The sequence below is a fragment of the Haemorhous mexicanus genome, chromosome 10 (assembly GCF_027477595.1).
Source record: "Haemorhous mexicanus isolate bHaeMex1 chromosome 10, bHaeMex1.pri, whole genome shotgun sequence".
NCBI lineage: Eukaryota > Metazoa > Chordata > Aves > Passeriformes > Fringillidae > Haemorhous > Haemorhous mexicanus.
This window is the reverse complement of record NC_082350.1, coordinates 21,052,023-21,078,361: the sequence shown is the minus strand read 5'-3', so window position 1 is coordinate 21,078,361 and position 26,339 is coordinate 21,052,023. Positions and strand designations below refer to the sequence as shown.

Genomic DNA, 26,339 nt, shown 5'->3' with positions numbered 1-26,339 from the left:
GTTGTATTGTAGAATGTGTTCTTTTGTAGCAGTTTTTTTTTCCTTTGGACAATAGAGATCTTCAAAGATGCATCTAAGCCCATGTGACAATCCTTGCTCATTTGTGTTTTATATTTCTACATCTGAATGAAAAGAGGCTTAAGACCTAAATCTTCTGTCTCCTTCTAACTTGCCTTTAGGTTTGTGCATTTTTAGTCCATTTAGTCCTTTTTAATGACATGGATTCATGTGGTGAGGCTCTTTGTAGGTACAATGTTTTTGTGTTTGGCATTAGCCATGGAGAATGTGCTATTTGCTTAGAGGAAAAGGAGCCCAACAGCAGGTGGAGCAATGAACTATTTACAGCACTGGATTGTGATATTACATGTGCTTCTTTATTTTGTACTTGCTCCTTCTCCTTTTCCTCACTTCATTCAGATCAATTGTCAAACATCTGCCTGTCAAAAAGAAAAAAAAAAGGCTGCCTTTCTATTTGGAAGATTAATTGGGTTATTTCAGTCACAGGAAAGTTGCCAGCTCGTGTAAAAATGGGAGGAGAGGGGACACAAATCCTAACAGCTATTGATTAATAACAGATGTATACTCAACAGGATGGAAGATAAACTGCTCTTTCCAGGGGTTTGATGGATAGGTGCTTGCTTCTCAGTTTCCTGGGGAACACTGCAGGCTCCTCTCTTGGGCTGCTGAGGGTGTTACCTAATGAATTTCCATTTATTGCATGATAGTGAGCATTGATCAGGTCTCTGCTGCCTGTCCCTGCTCCTGCAGCTGTCTCTGCCAGCCTTCCTCCAGTAGCAAATAACAGCTTCCAAAGACTGCTTTTCCCTGTTTCTTTTCTTTTCTGTGGTTTCTTTCTGCTATTAATGACTGACTTGAAATGTACATTCCTAGAAAAGATCAAATCCTAGAAAAATCACCCCAAAGAGCATGCTGTCTTTATCAATTACTTTGTTTAATGTGTAAAGTGTCCAGCAGAGTGTATAATCCAGTGTTTTGGTCAATTAGTAAATCAATATAATCCAGAGCAGATTTATAAACTGCACACAGACAACCTGGGGAACAGGGTCTTTAACACCGATAGCATCAGCCAGCATGCCAGAAGTGATAATGACAAAAGGACTGGGAAGAGAGTAACTAAATGCTGGATTGCTTTATAATGCCAGTGTGAATAAAAGGCTGCTTTCATACACAAGGTGAGGAAAAAGCATCCTGGCCTGCTGTAGGGCTTTTGTGCCTCTGTGTGTGTTAGCTGTGTGAGGATAGATGGCCACAGGGACAACATAAAGAAGCAAAAGAGGTTGGTAGAGGAAGTGGTAGGGAACTTCATGAAGCAGTAATTCCTAATCCACTTGCAGAGACACTCTGAAGTGTTGCAAATGCTCCCTGCACATCATGCACCAGAGAAGTGGTTCAGATTTTTGTTCTCCTCTCTCATTTGCATTGTGCTTTTTTGGTGTTGTAAAATTAGTGGTTGACGTTGTTTTGCATGGATTTGAGCTGTGTTGGTCTTTGGATGAAATCTGGATTTATTTTTAAAGATTTCCTGTCACCTTTTATCCCTGCAAGTGTCCTGGTATTTCTCTTGAATTTCACACTGGGAATCACATAGAACTGCATTTCAGTCCTGCCCTAGACTTACTCATGTGAAAGCCACAGCACTTGCAGTTTACTGATCTGTCAAGAGCTGTACAGTGTTGTCCAGCTGGAGCTTAATTTTTTGGTGGGTTGACAGGAATTCTTCTGGTTGTTATCAACAGCAGTCCAAATAAATGAGTCTCCCTCTGCCAAGAAAAACTACTGTCCTTTTTTGGTTTGGTAAGCATCACCAGCAAGACTTTAGTGGTCTATCCTTTCAATTTGAAGACCCATTTAAAGGACACATTTTATCCAGATAGCAATTAGCTGTTTGAAATCCAGCTCTTTACCCTTTGGTGTGGGTTGTGTGTGGCATTTTTGCTTCATCCTTTTGGAGTTTTTTGCTGTTACATACATGAAAACTTTGCTGCTGGGTCGCTGCACCCCAGAGGACAAACATTAAAAAAAAACACCTGCTCAACCTCTAGTTGAATTTTTGACCAAAATCTTACCAGTATCACTTCTGGCAATTTTCTTTCACCAGGTATTGCTACAGCAGGTGACTGAATTGTAATGCTCCCTAACTGAAGGGTGCCTGAATAAAGGAAAAAGACCACAGCAGAGTGTGAAGGTGCATCTGTTCTATGATAAATTCCACTTTTTGTCTTTCATCACATAAGTCAAATTAAAATTTCATAAGGATTGGTATTAGTTTCTAAATTTTAGCAGCTGTACAGCTGAAGGAAATGCCTGCAAGCAGAGAGAAGTTAATTTAATGAAATATTTGAACACATTCCTTATCCTCCCCGTGATGCCCCTTAGATGTGTGTACTGGGCACTTGGACTTCCCTTCTGCTGCCAGAGACAAGTTGGCTGGAGTACCCATAACCATCAAATTCCTGAAAATTTCCTCTTAGTGAAAGTAAAAAACATCTCCTTACATGTGAAAGTTATATATGGAATTACATTTAATCAGTTGTTTCAATTTCTGACACTTCACAACCTGTGTGGGATTTTTTTTTTTCCTTAGCATTAAATCATTTAGGCTGGCAAAGGCCTCTAAAACCATCAAGTCCAGCCATTAACCCAGCACAGCCAAGTCCACATTAAACCATGTCCCCAAGTGTCATAATGCTGCCAAATGCAGCAGGATGCCATTTGAAAGAATCTCCTTTTTACCTAGAAGCTGAGGAAATAATGGTTGTCAGAGTTGAGTCACAGAGGTAAATATTAATGAAAGATCTCCTGTAAGCCATTGTAAAGCCTCCTTGGAAATTCAGTCATATTTCCCTCATTAGCTGGAAGCTCTTTTGTCATTTGTGCAGTAACTTGCACTTCTGGAGGAATGTAACTTTTTTCAATGACAGTTTAAAGGAATCGCTGTGTCATTTGGTCTTCTCTAACTCCTTTCTTAACAATATATCTCTCTCAGTCAGTTCCCAAATTCTAAACTATATTTAAGATATATTAGTCACATGTTTTAGAAAACACGATAGATATTCTAAAACTTCTGGGTAATTTCCAGACATGTACAGAGCAGTGGCATTATTTGTGAACAGAGAAAATCATTGGTTCAATCACCTTGTGTTTTGGGGCTTCACTGTCTGGATGCCTCTTAGAGCTTTCCTGTAAGAGCATCCTCCTGGCTGGTGGCTCCAGCCTCTGCTGGATCTGCTGGCAGTCCTTGAGGTTCTCTGCACTGGTTTTTTCCTCCTCAGCACAACCATACCTGCACTTTGAAGTTCCATCCTGTTAACTCAAGACATTGTCTTCTGATCTCTTACAAAATAATAATAATAATGGAAATACAAAGGTCTTCCTGATTCCAGCTCCTCAGGCTAAACCACCTGCTCGCTGCAATTACCCCAGGCTTTCCATCACTGGGATTTTCCCATACCACTGAACTTCAAAGGAAAGATATTAAATGTTGCTCTGTTCTAATGATTAATTGTAACATTGTATAATGCAGTTGCTGGCTTTTCTTGTCTTGCTCAGAGCTTCATGTAACTTTGCCTGTTAATTCATTTAGAAGTTTTTATTTGATTTCAATTTTTCAGAAAATGCCAAGGTAACAAAGGCCAAGTAAGTGTTTCCATCCTGTTTGAACAAAATTCTGTCCTGAATTTGAGTCTTTTCTAAAGGGATTCATGTTTTTTGGTGGGTTTTTTAAAAAAATATTATCCTGTGAGATGTCTTGTAACAAATAATCTGTAGTATGTCTTCTGCTTTTTGGAGAATGTAAGCAGTTGCTTTCAGTTCAAACTTTCCTTCAGGGTGCTTAACCAAAATGCACTTTGTGGGCTGATTGTGGGGGCGTTGGAGTGGACCTCTAAGGGCTCCTTCCAGCCCAAACTGTTCAGTGATTCTGTTCTGCCTGTATCCTTGACCCTTTGTTTTATTCACACATGATAAGGGACAACCTCTGAGCTTTGAAAAGTAAGGGTTGTGGTTTTTTCACTCTGCAACGTCTAAAATAGCAATAAAGGAAGGAATAGAACAGTATTGTTTAATTGGTACAAGTTAACACAGAATATAAAAAAAGGAAGGGTGACAATAACAATATAGAGAGAAAGCAGCAGAAAGATTACAATAAAACCCCAAACCCTATCACTGTTAGCAAATAAAACTCCACTTGAAAAACTCTGGTGTTTTTACATCCTAAAATCTCATTCTAAGAGGATTAATTAGAGATAAAATCAGCCATAGAGTAACTGTGTGCAGACCTGAATCCAGCTGACTTCACATGTACCTTTCATTCACTCATCACCAGTAAATGGGTCCAACTTTCCCTTAGTCAGAGCAAATTCAGATTTTAGAGATAATTTTTCCACAGTCCAGGAGAAGGGACTTACTGGTGCAATGCAAGAAGAAATCCAGACTTAGATTATAATCTGCATTGCCACCAAATGTCATAAATATATGGACAAAAAAAATAAATGGGCAGTTTTTATAAAGCTGCAGTGGAATATTATCTCAAAAATAACATGAACCTGAGTGCTGAATAACAAAGAACTGACAAGTTCTTGGTTTTTTTTTTCTTATGGTACTTATATTTTCATTTTAATTCTTCTGTCAAAACTCTACACCCCAAACCCAGCAGGAATTAAGTCACATTTGCAATTTCTTTCCAAGCTGATGATATGTAGTAGCCTTTAAATATTGTAGGAGTGACACAGTAAACCTGAGCTGTCTGAGCATCTCCTCACTGCTGGGAGATTTGCAGGAGATTTTGGGGTGTGACTTGATGAGCTTTCACTTTTCCCTCTGTTTTTGTCAGTGTGGAGTCTTTCTTATTTGAGTAACTTCATTACTCGCTTTGTGACAAATTAAATTAAGAGTTTTTGCCTATGCCAGGCTTCTAATGGTGCCTAAAAATAATTTCAAGACCAACAGCATAATGTCTTTCAGTAATTGTTAAATATGAGTCAACTGACAAGGCTAAAATAAGAATCAGGCCAATTAAACCTCTCTTTGAGGATAGTGGTGCCTGTAATTAGAGATGCTCAGGAAATGTTTCTCCCTTGCTCCCCACCAGTCCCCACCCTTTTTCTCCCACGGGATGATGGAAGTGAAGGGAGAGAGCACCCACCTCAAGCATTTTTGTGCTCACAGGGGAATCTTCAGCAGCTGCTCCAGCAGTTTGAAAGCTTTTAGCGAGGTTTTTAGCATGCATTTCTGAGAAATGTCTTGCCTTTTTTTAAAGAACCAATGCTTTCTGAAAAAAAAAATCTTAAAAATATGCTTCAATAATGTTTGTGGTGGTGGAGAGGGGACGTTCAAGTGTCCTATTCAGAGAAGACCTGTGATTTGGAAGTGCAGTAACAATGCTGCAGGACTTCTGCTCTATTGTCTCAGCAGTCTGTGGGAGCTTTATTTTAAAAACAGAGTGATTTACCTCTTTCAAAATTGGTTATTTCTCATTAACTGGTGAGAAATTACATTATGAACTTCACTGTGGGTGGGCCATAATCTTCACCTGCAGCTCAAGGTGGAACACGCAGTTTAACTTCAATCAGGAGGCTACTTAAAATAGAGAAAAGAAAGGAAATAAATAAAATAAATAGAGAACCTGAGAATGCTGTGTGTGGCAAGAGGGAGATGCCTGCAAGGAACTTTTGTTCTGTGTGATCCTCAGTTTACCAACTTTTTCTGATAGGTAAAACTCTATTGCATGCCACAAGGTGGTTTTAAAAAATTAGTTGTTATTCTTTTAAAATATATCTTCATTACTTTATAATCTAGTTTCTCACAGCAGCAGGCTCTTGTTTTAGTGAGACTTCAAATGAATGCAGATTCATAAAATGCAGATTACAACCACCAAGGAGATATTTCTTACTCTTTACTAGTTCTTTCCATCCTTTACTGTTTGCATCCTTTATCTAGCCAATTTCTACCTTAAGGACTGTAATTTTCTCTCTGCATGGAGAATTGTAAACCTTGTCCATTTCAAAGATGTTTGGCTTTTGTCTATTTCGCTGTTGCTTTCTTTCATCCTGACTTCATGATACCTAAGGTGTGTGTTTTAAAAATCTGAATATGCTGCTGAAGGTAGGAAATAATATAAGACTTTGTCTTCAAAAATAAATTCCTATTTGTGGAGTGTTGAAGCTTGCACTGAGAATTTGTCAGTTCTCTTTGTTCAGCAGTGTGTACGTGGTACAGTTGTATAATGTAAATTTAACAGTATTTTTTTTTTTAAAAGCAACTTTGCACTGACTTTTCTCAGTGTGAACAGATTCCAAAGTCTTCAAGGTTTTGTTGGTCCCAGACTTGTATGTCACAGCAGTTTCTAGTGTCTTGAATGTGGCTTAATTGGCTCCCAGATGTGAGAACAAAATGGACCTTTTTTCATTTATCTGTAGAGGACATGGGCATGTGCAATTACATCGTTGGAGTGTATTGATTTGGAACCCTATAGACCTTTTTTTTTTATCAGAGTTTTCTTCTTACAATCAGCAAGAATTTTTTATGGAATGTGCTGGGAATCCAGTGGGGATGTGTATTTCCTATTCACTCAGAGGTCCAAAACCCAGTGTGACATTGTCTTTGCAGTAAATTGTATTCTCCCTGGATTCTCTGCATTACAGGCTGAGGAGTTGGATCAAAACCTGGTGCTCTCAGCAGCAATGCTTGCATGCTGCATTGTCATCTATTGATAATATTTTTTAGCGTGGCACCTCAATAAGGGCAATGCCTTACAAAAGGTTGCAAAATAAAAAAGAAGGGGCTTTTGGTATGACTAAATTAGTAACTCTAAAGTTTATTTTAAATGGGTTTCTCAGCATTTGTATGCTTTTTTCTTTAAACTTCTGTTCCATATATCCTCAATTTAATTGCTAATGTAAAATTTAGCTCTGGGGACAATTTTTAACAGCCATCATGAGCAAAAATGTCATTCCAGAAGTGGTACCTGATGTGTCTTTTCACGGTGGCATTAGTAAAATAGTCTTAATGGGGCAAATATATTTGCAGCTCAATATCCCCTTTACCCAGTCAGCTGCTACTAAAATTCTCCTTACATGTTTGACTCTTCTTGCCTTAATGAAAATTCACAGGAACAGAGGAGAGGTGAGTGGTAGTGATACAAAATAATAGGTGCCATCAGGCACAAGTGTGTTTTATGAGCTTGTGTCACACAAAGCCTTGGGAAATCACAAATTATGTTTATCTTTTACATGCACAGAAGCAATCTACAATTTTCTAGTCTTCAGGGTATCTGCAAGTGGGTTTGTCTGTTCTTGCTGATTCAGTCTGAGCTAAGAAATACATCAGTAACCCTCTAAACTTTGCAGGGTTACTTTGGATGGATAGAGCTGTATGAAATTTCTTGTTGAGACATGAAAGTAGATGAAATTCAGGTGGTTTTGGTCTTTAGGGCGATGTGAATTTCTTACTAGTTCAGGAAAAGTAAGTGAAAGGACTAGTCAGAGTGTCACAGAAGTGATTAAATTGTTCTTCCAGGTTCTGCTGATACAGTAAGGGAAGGAAACCATAGTTTTAGAAAGAAAGTAAAGCCCAATTACCTCTGAGTCAAACTGGCAATTTACTTTTTACCTCTTTTCCCAGAGGAAAAGTGTTAGAACCATATTCTCTAGAATGGATCCGTCAAGTAAACAAAAAAACAAAAGATGGGTTAAAATATTCAAGTTGGTTATATGAGGCTTAATTACAGTATTATATTAAATACTTTCCAGCATTGGGAGCAACATTCCCCCATGCCCCCTCTCACCTCTTCAACTCAGGAACCTGCAGAGAACAATATCCCATTACTTTCAATTGCAGTTTTATCTTCTAGTTATGGATATGGTGCAATTCCTTCACTTAAAGGTGTTTTTGTTCACTTTCTATCTTCACATTTCATCTCACAGAGGGGTGATCACAGTGCAGTAGTGTCGAGGGTGCATTTGGTGAAGTTTGCAGGTATCAGAAGTATTTTTGAGATTTTTCAGGTTAGTTACAAGCTCTGGCATTTTAAGCTAGAAAACAGAAGGAAAACCACGCAGCAATGAGTAATTTGCCATTTCCCAATAACCTTCCAAGCAGAATTGAGTGGGTTTTGCATGGCTTTCACAATTGCTTTGAAGAGCATTCAAATGCACCTCTCATGTTGAAACAGCCTTGTACTGAGGTTTCCCACACAGCAGCCAGTGGTGTGTCCTAAGCAGTCCTCTGCAGGGCATTCCCAGACTCACATGTGAGAATTTTGTGTTTGAACTGCTCCTGTTCCTTCCATGCAGCTGCCAAACCAGTTGTTTTAGCTATTGGCTTTCCCTTTTAATCTTTGCTGCCTTGGTTACTCACATGTGCTAAAGAATGAATGTTATTAACTTGGATGATGACAGAAGCAATGAACACAAACGTGTTTAAACTGGGCATGTAATTTGAAAATTTTAAGAGGAATCTTCAAGTGGGAGCAAGTTCTTCACCAGCAGTGTTGTAGATTCTGTTAGCTTCTCAATCCTTATTTGAAAGTAGCATTTCTATATCTTCTTCTCAATCCTGTGTCAGAGAAAGGCTCCTCTGAATTGATATAAATTTACTACGAATAGGGAAACAGGAGGGACTATGAAATATGTGATATCTGCCTTGGACCATGCTGTGGAGGGATGCAGTCAGGAGGATCTGCTGAATAAATACTGCAAGTTTTCCCATGTGCCATAACCCACAAAAAATTCCTAGTGGAGATGTGAGACATGTAGTAGAAGACCAGCTGACACAATGGTATTGCACATTGTAATGCCATGGGACAAGGGCAGGAGAAATAAAAAATGGGGACATGGTGCTGGTTCTTTGCAATAGAAGCACACTGTTAAATAATATTCCAATTGTCCTAGGAATGGATTGTGATGAGGAAGGACAAAATAGAAATATCAGTTCTCTTTTCCACTTTTGAGACACACATTTCATCCCCATGCATTGACCATATCTATATAGTTTGAAGTGTAATTCTTAATGAAAAATCCCTTAGGCTCCCTGCAGCTGTGGGAAAGTTTCTCATTATGTTCAGCAGGGCTTGATTTTCCATGCAGGGCTGTTCATGTTTTTAGTTCATAGGGGAAAAAAATAAAAACCTTACTGATGAGAGATGCTGGAGAAAAAAAGACTGGTGGTGAGAATGCACTGAGCAAGAGCTATTGGTCCTTGTTTAGGAAAGAAGACACAGTTTCAGTGTGTCTGAAATAGCAAAGGAAGCTGCCATTCATTTGAATGTTATTAAAGGGCTTTCTTTCCCTCTTAGTGCTCACACTGTCTTGGTGCTGGAGGGGCTTATTGTCTTCCCATTTGGAAAGCAGTGTAGTAGAGAGGGTCCTTACTGCATGCTTTGAGGGGTGGGAGAAACATCTTTTCAGCATCTTTTTTTCTAATTGTATTTGTGAATGGACTTTGGCTCAGCTGTCTTCAGTGATGGTTGGGTAGAACTGCCAGGGTAGGAACTCAAATCTAAGGATCTCAGAACTGAAAATACTTGATACTTCCTTTTGGGTTTGATAAGACTCTCCTTACAGTCTCTTTCTCTTAATTAGCTCAGGTTGAATGATGAGATTGCTTTAAAAACCAGCATAAAATAACAGACTTTGGAGTAGTAACCACAGAAGTAATAGAGGAGTGCAGTAATAACAGTAATTCCTATAGTATTATCTTTTAAAATTTGTTTATTAATTTGACGTGTCAGACAGTATTTTGCAAAGCTTAGGTATTAAATGGAGAACTTGTCTTTTGAAAATTAGTATTGGTGAATAGTAAGAGTAGTAATAAAAAAAAAGAAATTTAGTGCAACCTCTGGATACAGAGATAAAAAGAATAAGGCCAAGGCAGTCAGCTCTTGAAGATCTATTTCTGCTCTGTTGTGCTAAGAATGAGACACAGTTTTAGTGTAATTTAACAATAATTAATCTTAAATAAATACATAATGGCAGCATAATCAATGCAAATCTAAGTAAATAGGTAGTCATGGTGAATTAGAATGTAGTATTACTGAATGAACTGCTCTAGATTTCATTACTAGAAAGACTAAAGAACCTGTTTACTAAGGAAAATACCCCTGTTTCCTATACCGGTTGCTTTAGGTTGTTAATTTGAGAAGCTGATAATTTTGCACCATTAATCATAATAATTAGAGACAGATTTAGTGAGCTTTAGTGCAGTTCTCAGCTAGATTAATAGTTGTGTAATCCAGTGTTTATTAATATAAATGAAGTAAATTAGAAGCTTGACATTATAAAGAGGAGGAAGAAACTTCAGGAACTTTCCTGGATCGTCCCAAAACTCCATTAATTTACAGTGGCAGGTTGTTCTTCAGTAGTTTGCTTTGTTTTGTTTCAGTCTCTTTTTCCTCCTGCAATAATAATGCTGCCATTCACACTAGTAAGAATGTGTGTAATGATCTGTAAACCGTATTTACAGTTACTGAGTATCCAGAGATTTTGGTATTCGGGTGGAGATGGGAGTAGGGAATTTACCAACCATGGGAAATTGTGCCTTTGTGATTAATACATATTCTTATCTGTGAGATCGTGTTCTTCATTCACCTGGAGGCTCTGAGCCAGGATTGCCAGCAGGGTTTGGTGTGTCAGGAGACTCCCACCCCCTTGGTGTGGTGGCAGCAGTTTGTGTGTGAGCGTTGCCATGCAGGGGTTTCAAACAAGGAATCCCGTGGACAGCGATGTCTCCCTGCTGCTGCTCTCAGGTAGGGAGGAGGGAGTGTTCCTTCTACTGCCTCTGACTCTGGGCTGCTTCACTTCAGAGAGGAGTTGTGAGTGATGGAGTGGAGTGTGGAGGAGAGAGGTTTTCCCCTGCTCTAAATTTCTCATTCCTTTCCCGAGGCAGGCTCCTTCAGGAGTCTGTGTTTTCCCACTCTGGGTTTCACAGGGCAGATTAAGGCTGCCTTGTAACAAAATGTTCCACTGGTGCTGACCCCTCCCTGGAGTTTTGCTGTCGGTAAGGGGGTCTGTGAGTGCTCCTGTGCCTGGGAAATGCAGATTTCCAGGGGCTTTATTGAACTTGTGTGCTGAAGCAACTCCTTTTTGAGCCATGTGTGTAGTTAAGGGGAAAACCTCAGATTTATTTAGGATTAGCATCAGTTTCTCATTATAAACCTAATGTTTCAACACTTCAGAGATGAGAGGTTCTCCTGATGGCCTGCTTGAGCCTTGTTAATTCCATTTCATCTTCTCTGTTTTAAAATTTTTAAAAATTAGGAAGAAAATAATGAGAGGGTTAAAAGATTCCTGGTAGCTGAAAACATCTATAAATTAAAAACTTCCATGGGCATTTAGCAACTGGAGGAAATCTGCATGTGTGTTCATGTGTTTTCTTACATGCTCCACCAAAACCTGCTAACCAAACTGACCCAAGGGTTCCCAAGAGTTACCAGGATTTTCTTCCCAAGAGACTTTTTCCTTTTGAAAGTATCTCCTCTTTCCTCCTGAAATGAAAGGCTTGTTTTTAACAGGGCAGTTCTTGACCTTCTTTCACCTTTTTGTTTTGGATACACCGGCTTAGCTTTGTATTGAAAATCACATTGCAAATCTAAATAGTCACAGAAAACTTCAGAGCTCCCCGTGAGGAAAGCACCGTTGCTGTATTCCTGTATTTTGAACAGCAGCTTCTCACAATGCAAAGCACCAGACAGCAGTTGTGAAGAAAGTAATTTCCTATCCAATCCAGGCTCCTGGTTACAAATCACCTGACAAAAAGATCATGAAGAAGTAGTTGTGGGACATGTGCTCGGCCGTCACTCCAGTTATTCCACAGCTACTTTCCAGCCAGCAAGTTGAGAAATAGGACCTGCTTTGCAGCGGGAGCTCCTTAGGGTAGGTGGTTTCAGTTTTGCCTCCCTTGATTTGAGTAAGACAAGCCTGTTTGCATGTGGGAAGGGAATTCTCCTGGAGCGTGCCTTCACATGAAATTTCTCATGCCTTTTTGGATCATCTTAAAAGAAATCTATACCTGTTGTTGACCTACTTAATCTATGCAATTATTCCACTTTGCTTGGGTGTATGCACATCATGTTCTTGTCTCTGTATTTTTTTCCCCCAGTTTTTGGCAGTCGTTTTATTTCTTGTTAAAAATGCCATTTGGTTGTTAATGGGAACTTGAGTATTTTTACTGTTAAAGTCACTGGCCAGAAGAATGGAGGCAGGAACCAGACAGTGCTTTGCAAAATCACAGCCCATTCACTGCTTTCTCAGAAATCCTGCTGGATACATTTAGGTGTTTTTAATAGTGATGAGTAAGGCAACTGGATCCCTGCTGAAAGCAAATGAAATGTCAGGGATTGTTTGTTCTAGTTTAAAATGCACACATTTCTTAACAGAGCTTGATGCTGCAACATCTCTTTATCTATGAATCTGCTAAGAGATTTCCAAGAGCTGATGGATATCTTGTGCCTAATTGTCATCTTTTGTGTGATGCCAAATTTACTCATGTGTTCCTTCCTTCCTGGCTGTATTATAATATTCTTTAATGCTCCAGAGTCTGCAGCCTACATAAATTAAATATTTCTGAGTCAAATTGCCTGTGATTGGGGTGTATGTAGAGAGGACTCAGCCCTGTAAAACCCTTTTTACTCTGTGATCCAGCAGAACTTGCTAACCAGCTAAAAATGAGGGATGTAAGTAGTTTTCCTGGGGACTGTGTCATTTGGTGTTTCTTTCTGGCTTAGTACTGGTACTCTTAACATACTGTGTTATCTGTTCCTTAATCAATATAATTAAACATCTGCAAATCTCTTTAATTAGGCTTTAATTTAACTGAATCAGACTTAGTTTTGTTGAAATTTACTCTTCTCAGTTGTGGTGAAATGCTTACTAACACAGGAAGGAATGACACTTTACTTGCCTCATGTTATTAAGGGTCTACACTGACCTCACTGTGGTAGTGGAACAACAAGAAATGATTACAGATAAAATTAAAATTAAATGCAGAAGTTTTTACCCTAGACATAGTAAACTTTTAGCAATATTAACATATGCAGATTACTGTACAGCATCTGCTACTATTTAGTGCTTTGGTTATAACACTTTTGAACCTCATGTTTTGCTTTACATTTTTCTTGTAAATGTTGCTTTTGTAGAGTTGCTCTAATAAATTCTTCCTTGTGTTTTCCAAAGTATTGCCTTGCCCCTTGGCTATCATAGGGAAACAGCTGTGATTTAAGACATCAGCTTTGCTATTAACATCAAGTGGCTGCATAGCAGCCATGAATCATCTTTATGGATGTGTTCTGACTAAATCATAGGGCTCATTAGGTGTGGATGGATGGATATCTGAGAAAGTGATATAGGTAATAGGCTGTCTTCTAAGATAATGAAAAAGTTTTCACCTTCACTTTTCTTTATATTCTTGCCTTGGAAATGGTGGCTTCAATGCAAAGCTTGCAAACACACAGCTGACAATGAGTCTATCCCTGTAAATCCATACACAGAGGGCTGATTCATGTGCTTGAATGGTGATTATTCACAACTGGGACTTGTGTAGCAGAGTATTTTATCAGACAAGAACAAATTAAGTTTGAGGTCTTTTTTTCAAGCTGGAAGTTCTCTGGCATCTGATGACCAAGAAAAGATTGTCCCTGGTCTTCTCAGAGGAAGGTGGGGTGAGGTACTGGAAGGAATTTCACAGGAATGTGCAGGAAACAAATCTTCCTAATTTCTGTTTTGCCAAAACAGCCATTTAAATAGCAAGCATTCCTTCTGCACATGGCCTCTGTAGGAGAGAATTTAATCTTTCCTGTATAATTTATTTATTTCAAGGAAATTATTTTATTCTTCTTCAGAAGAAGCAAACATATAAGGAAATTGCTTCTCGGCCAAGTCATATCTCTTAACCCAGAAAACACAATTCACCCCCCTAAATGAGCTGGGTTAATCTGCTCTTCTTGATGATGTTTTGCTATAATCAGATTTTTCATAGTTGCTCTCTAAGTACTAATTTTTTTTTTTATCAAGCTTTCCATTTATTTGCTGCAAAGAATGGTTATTTAACAACAAAAACCCACAAAAAAAATAGTGTGAACATTAACTGCCCTAAGACACGAACTCATTAGAAGCACACAGATTGATTGGACTGATAGTGATGGTGATGATAATAATAATTGCATTACAGCAGTGCCTTAGGATCCTAGCTGTAAATGAGGTTCTCATTCTTGTAGGTACAAAACTAAGATCCTCTCCAGCTCAAGAAGAAGTGAAATGAGAAGCAGTGAGAGCTGGAATACAAATCTACCCTTCCTTTTTGTTTACTAAAGAAATTAATTAAAAAAGAAAAAAGAGAGGAGACCTGTCTGGATCCCAGCCAGATATAGATTTATTTAACTAAAAACCTCTATGATCATTGACTCAAACCATTAACCCAATCCTGCCAAGTCCACTAATATGCCAAATTCTGTTGTTTAGCACCTTCAAAAGAAGCAAAACATCTGTTGAGCATTTATATAAAACACTGCCATACAGGAATATGGCACATTCTCCTCTCTGTTTGTGGTAAGCAAAATTAATAAAGAAGTGAAATAATGAATGATGCAGGTTCCAACTGCAGTAATGCAGGTAGTGGTGGTAATAAGCAGGGAGCACAAATGCCTGTTTGAAGGATGAATTGAGGTTTGTACCAAGCTATTGCTTTTACAGTCAAGCAGATGTCATGGGCTTGCTTTACAGGATATTATGATATATGAAACCAAAGGCTTCTGAGCAGTAAAAATTACTCCTGTCAATTCATCTTTGTGTATGGCACTTTGATATATCATTTACAGCTTAATTATATTGTCATAGTCAAGAGATAAAAACAAAAGTCAGGCTCACTCTTGCTTAAACCTCTCTCTGAAATAATGCTCGTAGGTGAAGGGGGAAGAAATCCATAAGGTCTATATAAAATTCCATTATAATATATTGTGCCATCAATAACAGGTTCCTTCCAACCAGTTGCACCAGTTAGGGAGATTTCCATCAGCTGTCACTCACTGCACAGGAGCACAGACAGCCAACAAACACCAGAGATCCACAGGGAAAAGCCAGTGAGTGGGAACTGTCCTTTGGAGAAGCCTTGGAGTGGCTGGGGAGTGGGATGTACCAAACCACACTGGAATTAGGGCAGTGGAACCATGACAAAATTCTCTGATGTGTATTTGTGGCTGTGAGTGGTGTGTCTGATAATTCCATCTGGGAAGGCCTGGCTGTCCTGACATGGAGACTGTCACCTGTCCCCAGATGAAACTCTTGGGTGGTGGCACCCAGGGCCCCTTCAGCTGCTATCCCTGGCCAAGGGACAGGAGGGGATGAAGAGTTTTTCAGATCTCGAGCTGGGCTCAGTTTGTTACCAAGGAGATGTAAGGTTTTTTGGGCTTGCCAGTTAACTGGCAGGTTACACATGAAAAAACAAACTCTGTAATCAAAATAAATTGCACTGTGTTGTTTAGGCATGCAGCTTCTGAGGTTTAATTGCTATCAACTACATTGATAAAAGCAAAACCCAAAGGAGTATTTTCTGTGTTCTCAGACTTGTGTTACTCTTTGTATATTTTACCTTCATCTAATAAGTTCCTCTTGTGTGAAGTTGTTGGTTGAAGTGAATTGTATATGGATTCCTAACAGAGATCTACACTTTATCCAAAAAATCAGTGCAGTTAAATTAGGTTGAAATTTTTCAAGGTGTGTTTGGCATATTGCTCCTGCACCTTGTGTTTCTGGATGATGCTGTAATGCATATTCAAATTAAATATAATGTTAATGGTTACTGCCAGGTGCTGCAAAAAAAAAAAAAAAATAGTAATTTAAATTACTAGACAAGTAAATGTAAATTAAAATAAGGGTGCTTAAACAGTTTATTTGCTGCCCATGCTTTATATACATTAATTCAAACGATGGGTTGAGGCATGCACCTAATTTATTTAATGACTTCCTGCTGTAGCTGTGCTTTTGCCCATGGGTGGCTTTCAGAGTGACAGCTTGGAAGGCAGAGAAAGGTTGTTTATCTTTTAACTCCAAGATGGGAAGTCAAAGGTGTGGACAGGCAGAGGTGCTGGTGATAAGGCAAAGTGGTGGCTGCTCGATAAAAATGGCTAATGAGGAGGGTTTTCATTGCAAGTGATCACTCTCAGCCCTGTGGAATTTTTTCTGTGGATGCAAAGGTAGGGCTGCTCCCATATTCATCTGCCTGGGGACGTGGCACATGCTGACAGCACAATTTAGATATACGTGAGCAAGTAGATTAATGAAGCATCAGGAAAAAGTTCAGACATAAAATCTTCTGTACTTACTTTGCCACTAAAAGATTAGATTGGCTGTCATAAATTAGTAATCTGAGCCTTCTAACTGTACCAATTTGGTGCCTCTGCCTTTCTCTTCACTAGTTTAATGAAATTGTGCTTGCTTGCCTCACATATTAAAGAATCCATATAATAAAGCAACAGAAAAGCAAGAAAACCCTTCATGGTTCCCTGGCTGCTTGGATGTAAAGAAATGGGTTGGAATCTGATGTTTACAAATACTTGCTGTGCTAAAAAAATATATTTCCATGTATGCAAAGTATTTGTACAATTTATGTTAACAATTTTTTCCCTACAATTTTACATGTTTGAGGAAAAAAACTCAAGAAATGTTTGGTATGCTATAATTTTGTAAGAATGCTGCAAAAAATGGTGGAGTGCTACAAGTTGCTTGTAGAGTGCAGGGCACATCTATATGTGAGAAAATTTTAGGAAAGCTTCTGCTCAAAGTCAGAAAATAAACCTTCAGCTTCCAAACAACGCAATTTCAGCATTCTAGGAAAATGAGGATTTTCTTTCTTCCCCCTGTTGAGGCCCCAGTTTGAATGAGGTCTCTGTGCTCTGATACTTAATGTGCAATTTGAGGCCCTTGCCCTGGGTGGAAATCCTGTTGTTATTTAGCAGTAACCTGCTGCCCCTGAGGCACAGTGTCAATTCGAGTACAGTGTATTTAGTGATGTGTTCTGGGTGCACTAAATAAGAATTTGATTTTCCATTAAAGACTCGTTGAGAACAGCTATCTTTCTAAAGAGCTTTTCACATCTGTTCTTATCTTACTATTTTAATTGTCTAGAGCTGTATCTGTGTGCCAAGATTCCTTTTTCTTTTCTGTAATAAATTCCTTTATGGTGCTGCCGAATGCTGTTGTTGATGTGGAATTGCCTGGCTTCACTTGGTGATTCCAATGCCTTTTGGGTGAGCTTTGTCCATCTGATTGAGACTTAATAAAATCAGTACATGTCTCCTTTATAGTGTGTGGGTAATTTGCTTTTTAAAAAGGAAGAGGTGGAGTCCAATGCTGTGTAGTGATGGTTGGCATAGAAATATTGTTGTTCCTTTAGAAAAGCATTCACTGGGCAGGAGACCAGAAGCAACAGTTTAGCTGTTATTAATCTCTGGAATATTTAGGCTTCTCTTTTTGGCGTGATTTGCTAATAGCATGTTTCGCCCGAGTAACCAATGTCTTCTGAAGGAAAAAATAAACAGATTTGTTTATCTGTAGCAGCTTGTTGTGATTTTTCACTTTCTTTCTCTGTTTGTATTTATTATATTTTTGTATGTAATGTATAAATATTGATATCTTGGAGAATAATTTTTACAAATAATATTTTTCTAATGTAGTTGTCTTTATTTTTTTTGCCAGATGATCTTTTGCTGCTTAGCAGAATCCTCAAACTTTCCTTTTGTATTATAAATGAACATCACAGATATGCAATTTAAAAAACAATTATTTTCCAGGCAGTTATGGATATGGTATTCTTAATGCAGTGCAGGGAACCTGGAACTTCCCAAGCTGATGAGAATGCAAGTGTAGCCCTTGCTGGTGAAACAGAGTTAATGCTCCAGAGATGTCTGAAAGGGTGTGTGTCTGTGTCTGTGTGTGTGTGTGTGTGTTTCTGTCTCTTCAAGGTGCTGATTCCAGCAGTTGGTCCTTGGTTTTTCCTTTGTGTATCCCATAATGACAATCCTGCCTGCCCTGGTGAAGCACAGCTCGTGTCCCATGGTGGAAGCTTTGCCAGTCCTCCTTGGGGAGGAAGCTGAACACTTGGAGATCCTTGACACTTGTGTCAGCTGTTCCCAGCAGTGAAAAGTAAAAGGCTGGATAGATTTGGATAGGAGGGGCACTATATTAGCTACAGGTGAAGGAATTTGGAGGCTAATTCAGCCTGGAAGAAGTGATCTAATCTCTCTCTATTCTCCCTTGCTACACTGTCTTCTGCAGGTTTGACTAGTCCTGTGTGTGAAAATAATTTTAAATGTCTCTATATATTTAAGTTAATAATTAAATAATTCTCTAAAATGTTTCTGTTCCTATTCTATGTTAAAGTTTTTTAGTAGTGGCTGGATTTTAATTTTGTTCTTTAGATGAACTTAGTATATGATCATGTCAAGTTACTCGTTGGAAGTCTTATTGATTTCCTTAGCGTTCCTGCCAGTTTCTAAATGTTAGTGTTAATCTTTTTGATAGTAGGAGCTCCTTGCCCTTCAGCTCCCTAGACTTCTGTTCAGGTAAGCGTAAAATAAATTCCTCAAGTAATAAGATGGGTTTATGTGTTACTGCATAAGTAATGGATTTGGTTACTCTGATGATGAATGAAGTATTTCTCCTCCTGTACACAGTTTGAGCAGAAAAGATTAGAACTGGACTAAACTATAAGCCACTGCTGATAAATATTTCTGTGGAGATAGTGCAGGTTCTTGACTTGCTGGTTTATTTGATAGGGAATCTGAACTCATTCCTGAGTTTGCCCTGAAAGTTTCCTGTGAGCGAATAATCTCTCTTAATTTGCCTTTTCTAGAGAAAATGAAAAATAATAATCTTCTCTTGGATAGAACCTGATATTTAGCAATATTTTCAGATCTTGAGAAGAAAAATAGATTCTTGTTGTCTGCATACAGTTTTAAATTGCTGTGCTTGTAAATTACTGTGGGATTGCTACAGTAAATTACTGCCCTATAAAATGCTGCTTCTCAGTGGCCCAGGAAGATTTTTTTAGTGTACATGCCACACTTAAAAGATACTGTAACACAAATCAAATCTATTTGAAAGGTGTTATTAGGTTTTGTGTACTTTGTACTGAATAGTAGTGTGTCCTTAGCAATGATTATTCATAAGTCCCACAATTATTCAAAGAATAGCTGCACGATTAGAGCAGCATTGGTTGTGTTATCCTTTGTTATTACAACAGTGTGGAAGCATTTTAATAATAACAAGGGATTTAATTGGTATAAAGACTTATTTGTGGAAAGCTAAACACTTTGGTAAGCAAGGCATTTGAATTGTGCATTACAGGCACCCGGAGTATTATCAGCTAATTAGGAACTGAAAGGGCATATGTAGTGTTAGCAGAGGCTGTTCAACTTCTGCACAGTTGTTTTTCAGTATTATGGCTGGAACAATGATTATAAGTTTTATGTGACTTTAAGTATGGTTTATTACCTTCTGTGTACAGTTTCTAAAACATACTTTTAAGCAGTTTTCAGGGAACAGGGCACAATTAAATTTTGCAGTGGAGGTATTGATCTACAGCTAAAATACATTGTTGAAGTGTTTGCATCATAATGGAATGGCATGAATATTAGATTTGTTTCTAGGAAAAGCTGTTTGTTTATCAACAGCTGTATTTTGTCAGGTGGTGGGAAACTATGAATTTAGGTTGATTAGTCCAGGTAAAGGAGGAGAAGCATTAATAGGAGTTGGGTACCGTGGGGAGTTCTTCATTATTAACCTGCCAGTTTTAAATTCCATCTGTAACATACTAATCAAATGCTTTTGGCAGTTTAAGCTTTATTGTCACCTTTAAACCTCCACAGAAGGAGGATTTCCTCTGAAATCTGGCTGTTTCTTGCCTAGCTATTAATTATGCCTAGTGACATATCCTGCTAGTTTCCTCTTCCTTTCAGGCCACTGTTGTTTGCAGACTTCTTTTGCTTCTAGACTACGGTATTTTATCCTCTCTCTTTGCTGTTCCTCACTTTTCAGTGAAATTCTTGGCAGAAATGGTGGCTCACACAAGCATTTTATCTTTTGTTCGAACCTTTGATTGTTTATGACCAGTCAGCTGTCAAAACCCTGTGTCTGCTGGTGAGCTAACAAAGTTATCCTCACTGGAGGCTGAGTTTATTTTTCTAAGGAATTAAATATGTTATCATATAGGTGTGGTGTTGTTGAAAGTGGCTAAAAATAGGTTATTAATGCTTCACAGAGGAGAAAGACAGTTGGTAAGCAGGCCAGGGTGGATTGTTATTTTGTGAATAAATAGCTTTTTCTTTGCTTTGTGTGAGGCTCAGAGGTGGCTGTCCTCAGCCAGGGTGGCACAGGGTGACACAGAATCCTTGGCCTTTCAGCAGTGCAGAAGGGACACCTGTGAATCAGCTGGCTGTGGAGAGATGTGCTCCACTCTCCTTCCCACTCAGAACTTGCCTTGCTGGAGCCAGCTCCCTAAACTCAGGCTCCAGCTGTGCCCAAGGAGTGGTTATTAAGGAGGCAGAGGCACATCCCTTCTCCCTGCTTCCCAAACCAGATGTGGCTTCTTGAGAAAGGCCCCAAGATCTCTAAGGGTCTGAAAAGCTGTGGCATTGCACCAGGGTTGATAGCTGGGGTTGAAATCCTGTTCTGGTTGTTTTTTTTTTTTTTTTTCCCAAAAAGGGTTTTCTCCACCAGAGCTTGGGCACTATTAGTGCCTCAGTACCTGTTGTGGAGCTTGAGCATTTACCCTAAATTAAGTAGATATTAATGTAACAGACTGATTTTTGTCCTCCAGTATGTTTATTGCACCTTTTAACCAAATAAATTAATCCAAATGGCCGAGTTCCTCTTGCTGTGCTGCTGGCAGGTTATTTACTGGTTTGTCTGAGAACACTGTCAGGAGCCCCTGCACTCCCCTTGCCTCACCCCAAAAACTCCTTCACCTCTTAACACCAGTTGGAATGCATAAGGTTCTTATGGGGGGAAATATTTCACAAGTACAGCTGAAGGTAAAGGCCTGGCAGTGAGATCTTGTGAAATCATGCTGCTGGCAGACCTGGCAGGGAAAGGATCTCACCCATTTAATGGTTTCTTTTGTTTTTCTTTCTTTCTTTTTTTTTTTTTTTTTTTTTTTTTTTTTTTTTTTTTTTTTTTTTTTTTTTTTGCTCTTCCAGCTGTTGGAGCACCAGGCCTCCCGGGCATTGGGATACAATTTGCTTATCTAATATCTGTAATTAATGTGTGAGTGCAGTAGCCTTGTGAAGATGGAAAATGATGAACAGCAATAAGGCATTTCATTTCTGTTATATATTGTCCTCTCCAGGCAGATTATTGTTAACCCCAGATGTTTTATAACTTTTTGATAATAGTACAGGGTGTTTTATTCTGGATATTAATTGGAGTTACATTTTCTAATGTAGAAGTTCATTCTGTCCTTCATTAAATAAGCTAAAATTGCACTATTTGTCAGTTTATGGTTCTAACAGCTCTTTATTTTTTAAGAGTTGTGTAGGAGGGAAATCAGATTTATTGTCCTATATGCTGCTAGTCTGGGACAGGTAGAATTAGAGAGGAGAAACATCACAATCTCACAGCTCAGCATAAAGCTAGAAAATAACTCCAAGACCAATGATTTTTTTTTTCCTGTTTTGGTTGAAGAATCTATTAAATGGAAGTACATGAGAGAGCTTTAAAAGAAATTGATTTCCTTACTAACAATATTTTCTTGCCTGAATAAGAGTTTAATCATATTGGTGGGAAACAAAATTGATGAACCTTTAACATCAGATAGTACAGAAATAGTGATTAGAAACCATTTGCCTACAGCTTAGAAGACAAAAATTCAGATTAAGCACAACTGAAACATTAATCTAATTCTGTTGAAGTCGTGGGGAAAATCTGCTTCTGTAAAATTAATCTTACTCCTCATTTTCAGTCATGAAAAGAGTGAAATAACGTCAGTATAATTCTAGTTTAAAAGTCATCAATATACATTCTTGTCCCTTGTGCCTGATGCAAGCATACCTCTCATTTAGGAAATGTCCTCCTCCTCCTGTCACGTTGCTTGCTTTCTGCCATTCCTTATCAACAAAACTGTCGAGATTTAGCTTCCCAAAGCCAAGAAAGTGAGAGCCCAGCAGTCACAAGCCTGCTTAGAAGAGAATTTAACAAAAGACAAAAAACGTATCTCAGCTTCTTTACCAGGCTTGAGCAGGAAAGTTACTGTGGCCTTGGAGCTGTTTCCTGAAGGAAATGCAAAAAAAAACCCAAAAAAAACCAAACCAAAAAAACCCCACCTCAATTTGTGCACAGTTTTTTTGCTTTCCAGCATACAAACAGTTTGGACTTGAACTCAGGTTGCCTTTTCCCCTCATCCCTTTCCCACTGATCTCCATAAATCATGGCTACAGGAATCACCTGGAGAGTATGTCTCTCCTGCTGGTGCTTCTGTGTGTTGTACAACTACTTCACTATTCACTCTCTGCTAAAAGAAGTGCTTTGAGGTTTTTTGGGTGGGGTTTGTTTTGAGACACTCTTGTCCATTGAATTAAACACTTCCTAGATAGGAAGGGCACTCTCATTTAATAAATAATTCATTTCTAATTCTGTTCCTGGCTTCCAAAAATAACAACAAATTAATTAGTTCAGTCTCCACACTCAAATTCTCTTCCTGCCTCCTTCACTGCACAACACCAAAATGGGAACTGTTGGCTCAGATTCCCCCGTAGTCCTTCCCAAACTGTTAGGAGGCACCCTAACACAGTTTGGCCTCTAATTAGTGACCTTTCCTAGGAGAAGTCCAAGGAGACATGTGGTGTTTGCTAAAGCCCGGATTTGTATTTCTGCTAGTAGAAATACCAAATATTACAGTTAAATCCTTGTACTTCTGTCAGCACCAGGGATCAGGCTGGTTGGTTGATCCCTCTTCCCAACTTGTAATTAGTGAGCAATAAACTACTTCCATTTAGGCCAGATTGACTGAGATAGGCAGGTTTTTCTCTTCTGTTTCAACTCCCCACTGCCAGTCCCAGTTGAGCAGCTCCTGGTTGTGTGCATCTGGGCTGAGCCTCCTGCGCTCCTTACCAGAACTGCTGATTCGCAGAGAAAAACATCATCTGCCGGGGTTTTACAAACTCCATCATTTAACTGTGTCATCCTTCTAACACCTAATTTGTATTCATTTAGGAGCTTGTTCTGGGGTGTTTTGGGTAAGCTAAAGGATTGCCACGGAGCCTTAAAATTTAAGCGGTCCAATTTGTGATGTCTTTGTGGCGAGAGCTGGAGTGTCACCTCAAGTTAGATGGAAGGCAAACAAGCCTTGGTGTAGCTCTCAGAGGACTGTGCACTGTCTGTAGAGGACAGCTGTGGTGCTGTAGGAGGCTCAGCCCTATTTTGCTGGGTGTGGAGCCATCCCTGAGGTGAGGGCAGCAGGTGCTGGTTACACACACGGCCAGCACGTGAGGCCTGCCCCATTCTGTGGCTTTGCAGGACACAGGAGCTGCCCGTGCTTGCACAGTGAGAAGTTACTCAGCTTGGCTGAAGTGGGACAGGGCTTTGCTGACACCCCAGGCTTGGTTACCTTGGTTCCAGGAGGTCCTGTGGGTGACACAGGGGTGTGTGGCAGCTCTGTTGCCATCACGGGCCTGGTCGGTGTCTCCACCGGTGTTTGCAGGGTGTGCTTGCAGGCCAGTGTGGGCTTTCTGCAGGTCAGCCTGGGGGAAGGTTGTTCTGCCTACGTTCAAAGATGTTCTTACAAGTGAAAGCCAAGCAACACCAGCAGTTTTAGCAGTGCTGGCCTTTTACAGACCCAGTGCTGTTGTGTCTGTGTGGAAGTTGGAAGTTGCGTGACAGCAGCAGTGGTGCACAGGCAGTAATGCAGATCTGAGATGTGCTGCAGCTCACTAATTCCAAGGCTTTCTGTTGGTGACATCTGTCATCGTGTTCAACAGGAGACCTTTATTGTGTATCTGGTTTGGTGCTTGGTGATTTAAATCCATGGAAGACTTGCTGGCTGAAAAAGCTGTGTCACATAATGCTGTCAGATTACTTTACCCAAATGGATGCTTTTCTTTTTTTTTAGACAGATGTTTAAGCATAAAACAAATATATAGCTATAATACAGCAGTGCAGTTATTAATTGGATTGCATTTATTGCATTATTCCTTTAAAGGGAAACTAGTTATTTGATTGTTCTCACCCACCAGAAAATATCAATTAGCATGCCAGACTAATTAATCTTCCCTAAAAGATAACAATCAAATACAGCACATTTCCTCCCATAGGAAGACAGTACTTGTAAAGGTCACCATTTAGCTGTGCACCTCCTTTTATTGCACTTTCTCAAAAAAAAAAAAAGGGTGGGGGGAGAAGGAAGGGTTGAATGATGAGAACTCAGTTCTCTCTAATGCTTAATAAACTTAACCTTTATCATGGTATTGAACTTGATGATCCTGCATGAAAGAGGAGTGCATGCTGCTTTAGAGGCATTTGTGCTGACTGTTAGTTAATCATTTTTATTTGCTTTATGGATACGACACGGAATATTTATTAAAATTCTTCAGAGCATAGTAAATATGAAGAGAAGTTAAAGCAGCAGAGGAAGAAGGATGGTTCCTCTGAGAAGAGGGGGTGTGTGGGTACAAGTGACTGTAGGGGATACGTGTTGACTACAAAAAGATCTCCTCCTGAGCAGTCATCCTGCTGTCTGATTCTGGACATAACTTCTTGAGGTGCAGATAGTGCAAAGTATGTGATTTATACTGTTTTTTTTTTTTTTTTTTTGCCTAGGTTTCTCCACTGTAATAAACGATTAAAGAAATTTGTCATAATTGAAAAGGAACATTGAATATTTTCTGCCTGCATGGTCATATTAGAAAGTGTGTGGGAAAACAATCATTTTGAAAAGGAAAAAAAATAATAAAATTATAATACTTTGCAAAGGGGTATTCTCAAAGCCCATCAAATTCAAAGCTTTCAAATTTCTTCTCTGCTCAGGCATCATTTATTGCTGCATTGTAAGGAGTTAAGTATCTTTCCTCAAGCAGACTATAATTCTTCATCATACATGGTATGCTAAGTTGCTTTAGGAGGTAACTAGAGAATGAATTTCTTTTATTGCTGATCCCAAAGTAGTGCCCAGAAATTCATAGGTTCCATAAGCATTTCTAAAGATCCATTAAAGTCATCCTAACCATGATGGATTGCAGGATGCTCTGGTTTACGTCATGCTCCTCATCTGTACTAAAATTAAGCTCTTGTTTCCTTAATTGAATATTAAATTTATTTTATTCCTCGGCAGAGTAGACTTTCAGCAAGTATAAATCCACTTTTATTTGCAACAGGTGCTAATCTCCCTCAAAATACACACCTATAGTGTGACTCTTTTCCCAAGAGATTTAAGCACCATTGTACCATAAATGGGATCTCTGTGGATTGAAATGAAATGTGGAAACCTGAATTCCTGCTGGCAGGTTGGCTGTCTGTGCAATATTAGGGATTAGGGTTCTGCAGACAGTTCCTCAGGGCTGGACCATCACTTGGAACTGAGAAGAATATAAAAAGTATGAAATAACTTTTTTCTCATCTCTTCCTTGTGTGTTTTTCTCAGAGAAGGCAAAGCCAAGTGCTGCTCAGAAAGCAGAGAAAAGGCACTGGAGGTGACAAGTGTGTTTACCAGGCAGGGATGGAAATAGGACATGACAAAGATAATAAATCCCCTACAATTTTGTGCTTTTTCTGTTCTGCCTCTGGTTTCAGATCAATTTTTGTCTTTTTCCCAACTTGTTTTTCTTTTCAGCAATGTTGGTATGTGTAGCAATCAACATCCTAGATCCATAATGTGTGCTCACTACCTCAGGGATCCATGTCAGATCATTTTTTTTGGCCCCTTTGGGCTGGGAAGTGAGGGCAGGGCTGGTGGCAGCAGTGAACAGGAGCCCTTTGTGCCCTCAGCTGTGCAGCAAAGCCAGTCACTGCACCAAGAGCTAAAACAGCTCCCACCAGCAGCTCTTTGAAGATGCCCCACCTCTGAACTTGTTTTAGGGATGTCAATCATTTATAATATTTGACTTGTCAGTCAGTGCCAGCCTTCCCAGATAATGTGAAGTGGGGCTGGAAAGGCTCCTTCACGTTGCAGCCTCTTTAGTCACTGACAGTTTTGGTACAGCAAACATCCATCAGCGTCACTAGTGGGAGGAAGCTGTGCTGTCTCTGTCAAATTCCAGTGCTCCTGATTAGTGGATTTTGTTGTTGTTGTTGTGTTCATATTCTCCCCCAGGAAACCCACAGGATCACTTGTCTGACACTGTGTTG

General features: G+C 39.2%; 1 protein-coding gene across 4 annotated transcripts in view; it reads left to right on the top strand.

The window, feature by feature from the left end:
- Positions 1-26,339, top strand: part of NAALADL2 (N-acetylated alpha-linked acidic dipeptidase like 2) — a 381,205-nt gene that overhangs the window by 101,133 nt on the left and 253,733 nt on the right. Inside the window, exon 1 of one of the 4 annotated variants that reach the window (XM_059855751.1) lies at positions 10,656-10,762. The exons of 2 other annotated variants lie outside the window; for them this stretch is intronic. In XM_059855751.1, coding sequence (XP_059711734.1) covers positions 10,702-10,762 — 61 coding nt within the window. In that variant the 5' untranslated portion in view covers positions 10,656-10,701. Of the gene's footprint in view, positions 1-10,655; positions 10,763-11,742; positions 11,889-26,339 lie in introns of those variants that run through there. One more of the 4 variants, XM_059855755.1, reaches the window with a different exon arrangement.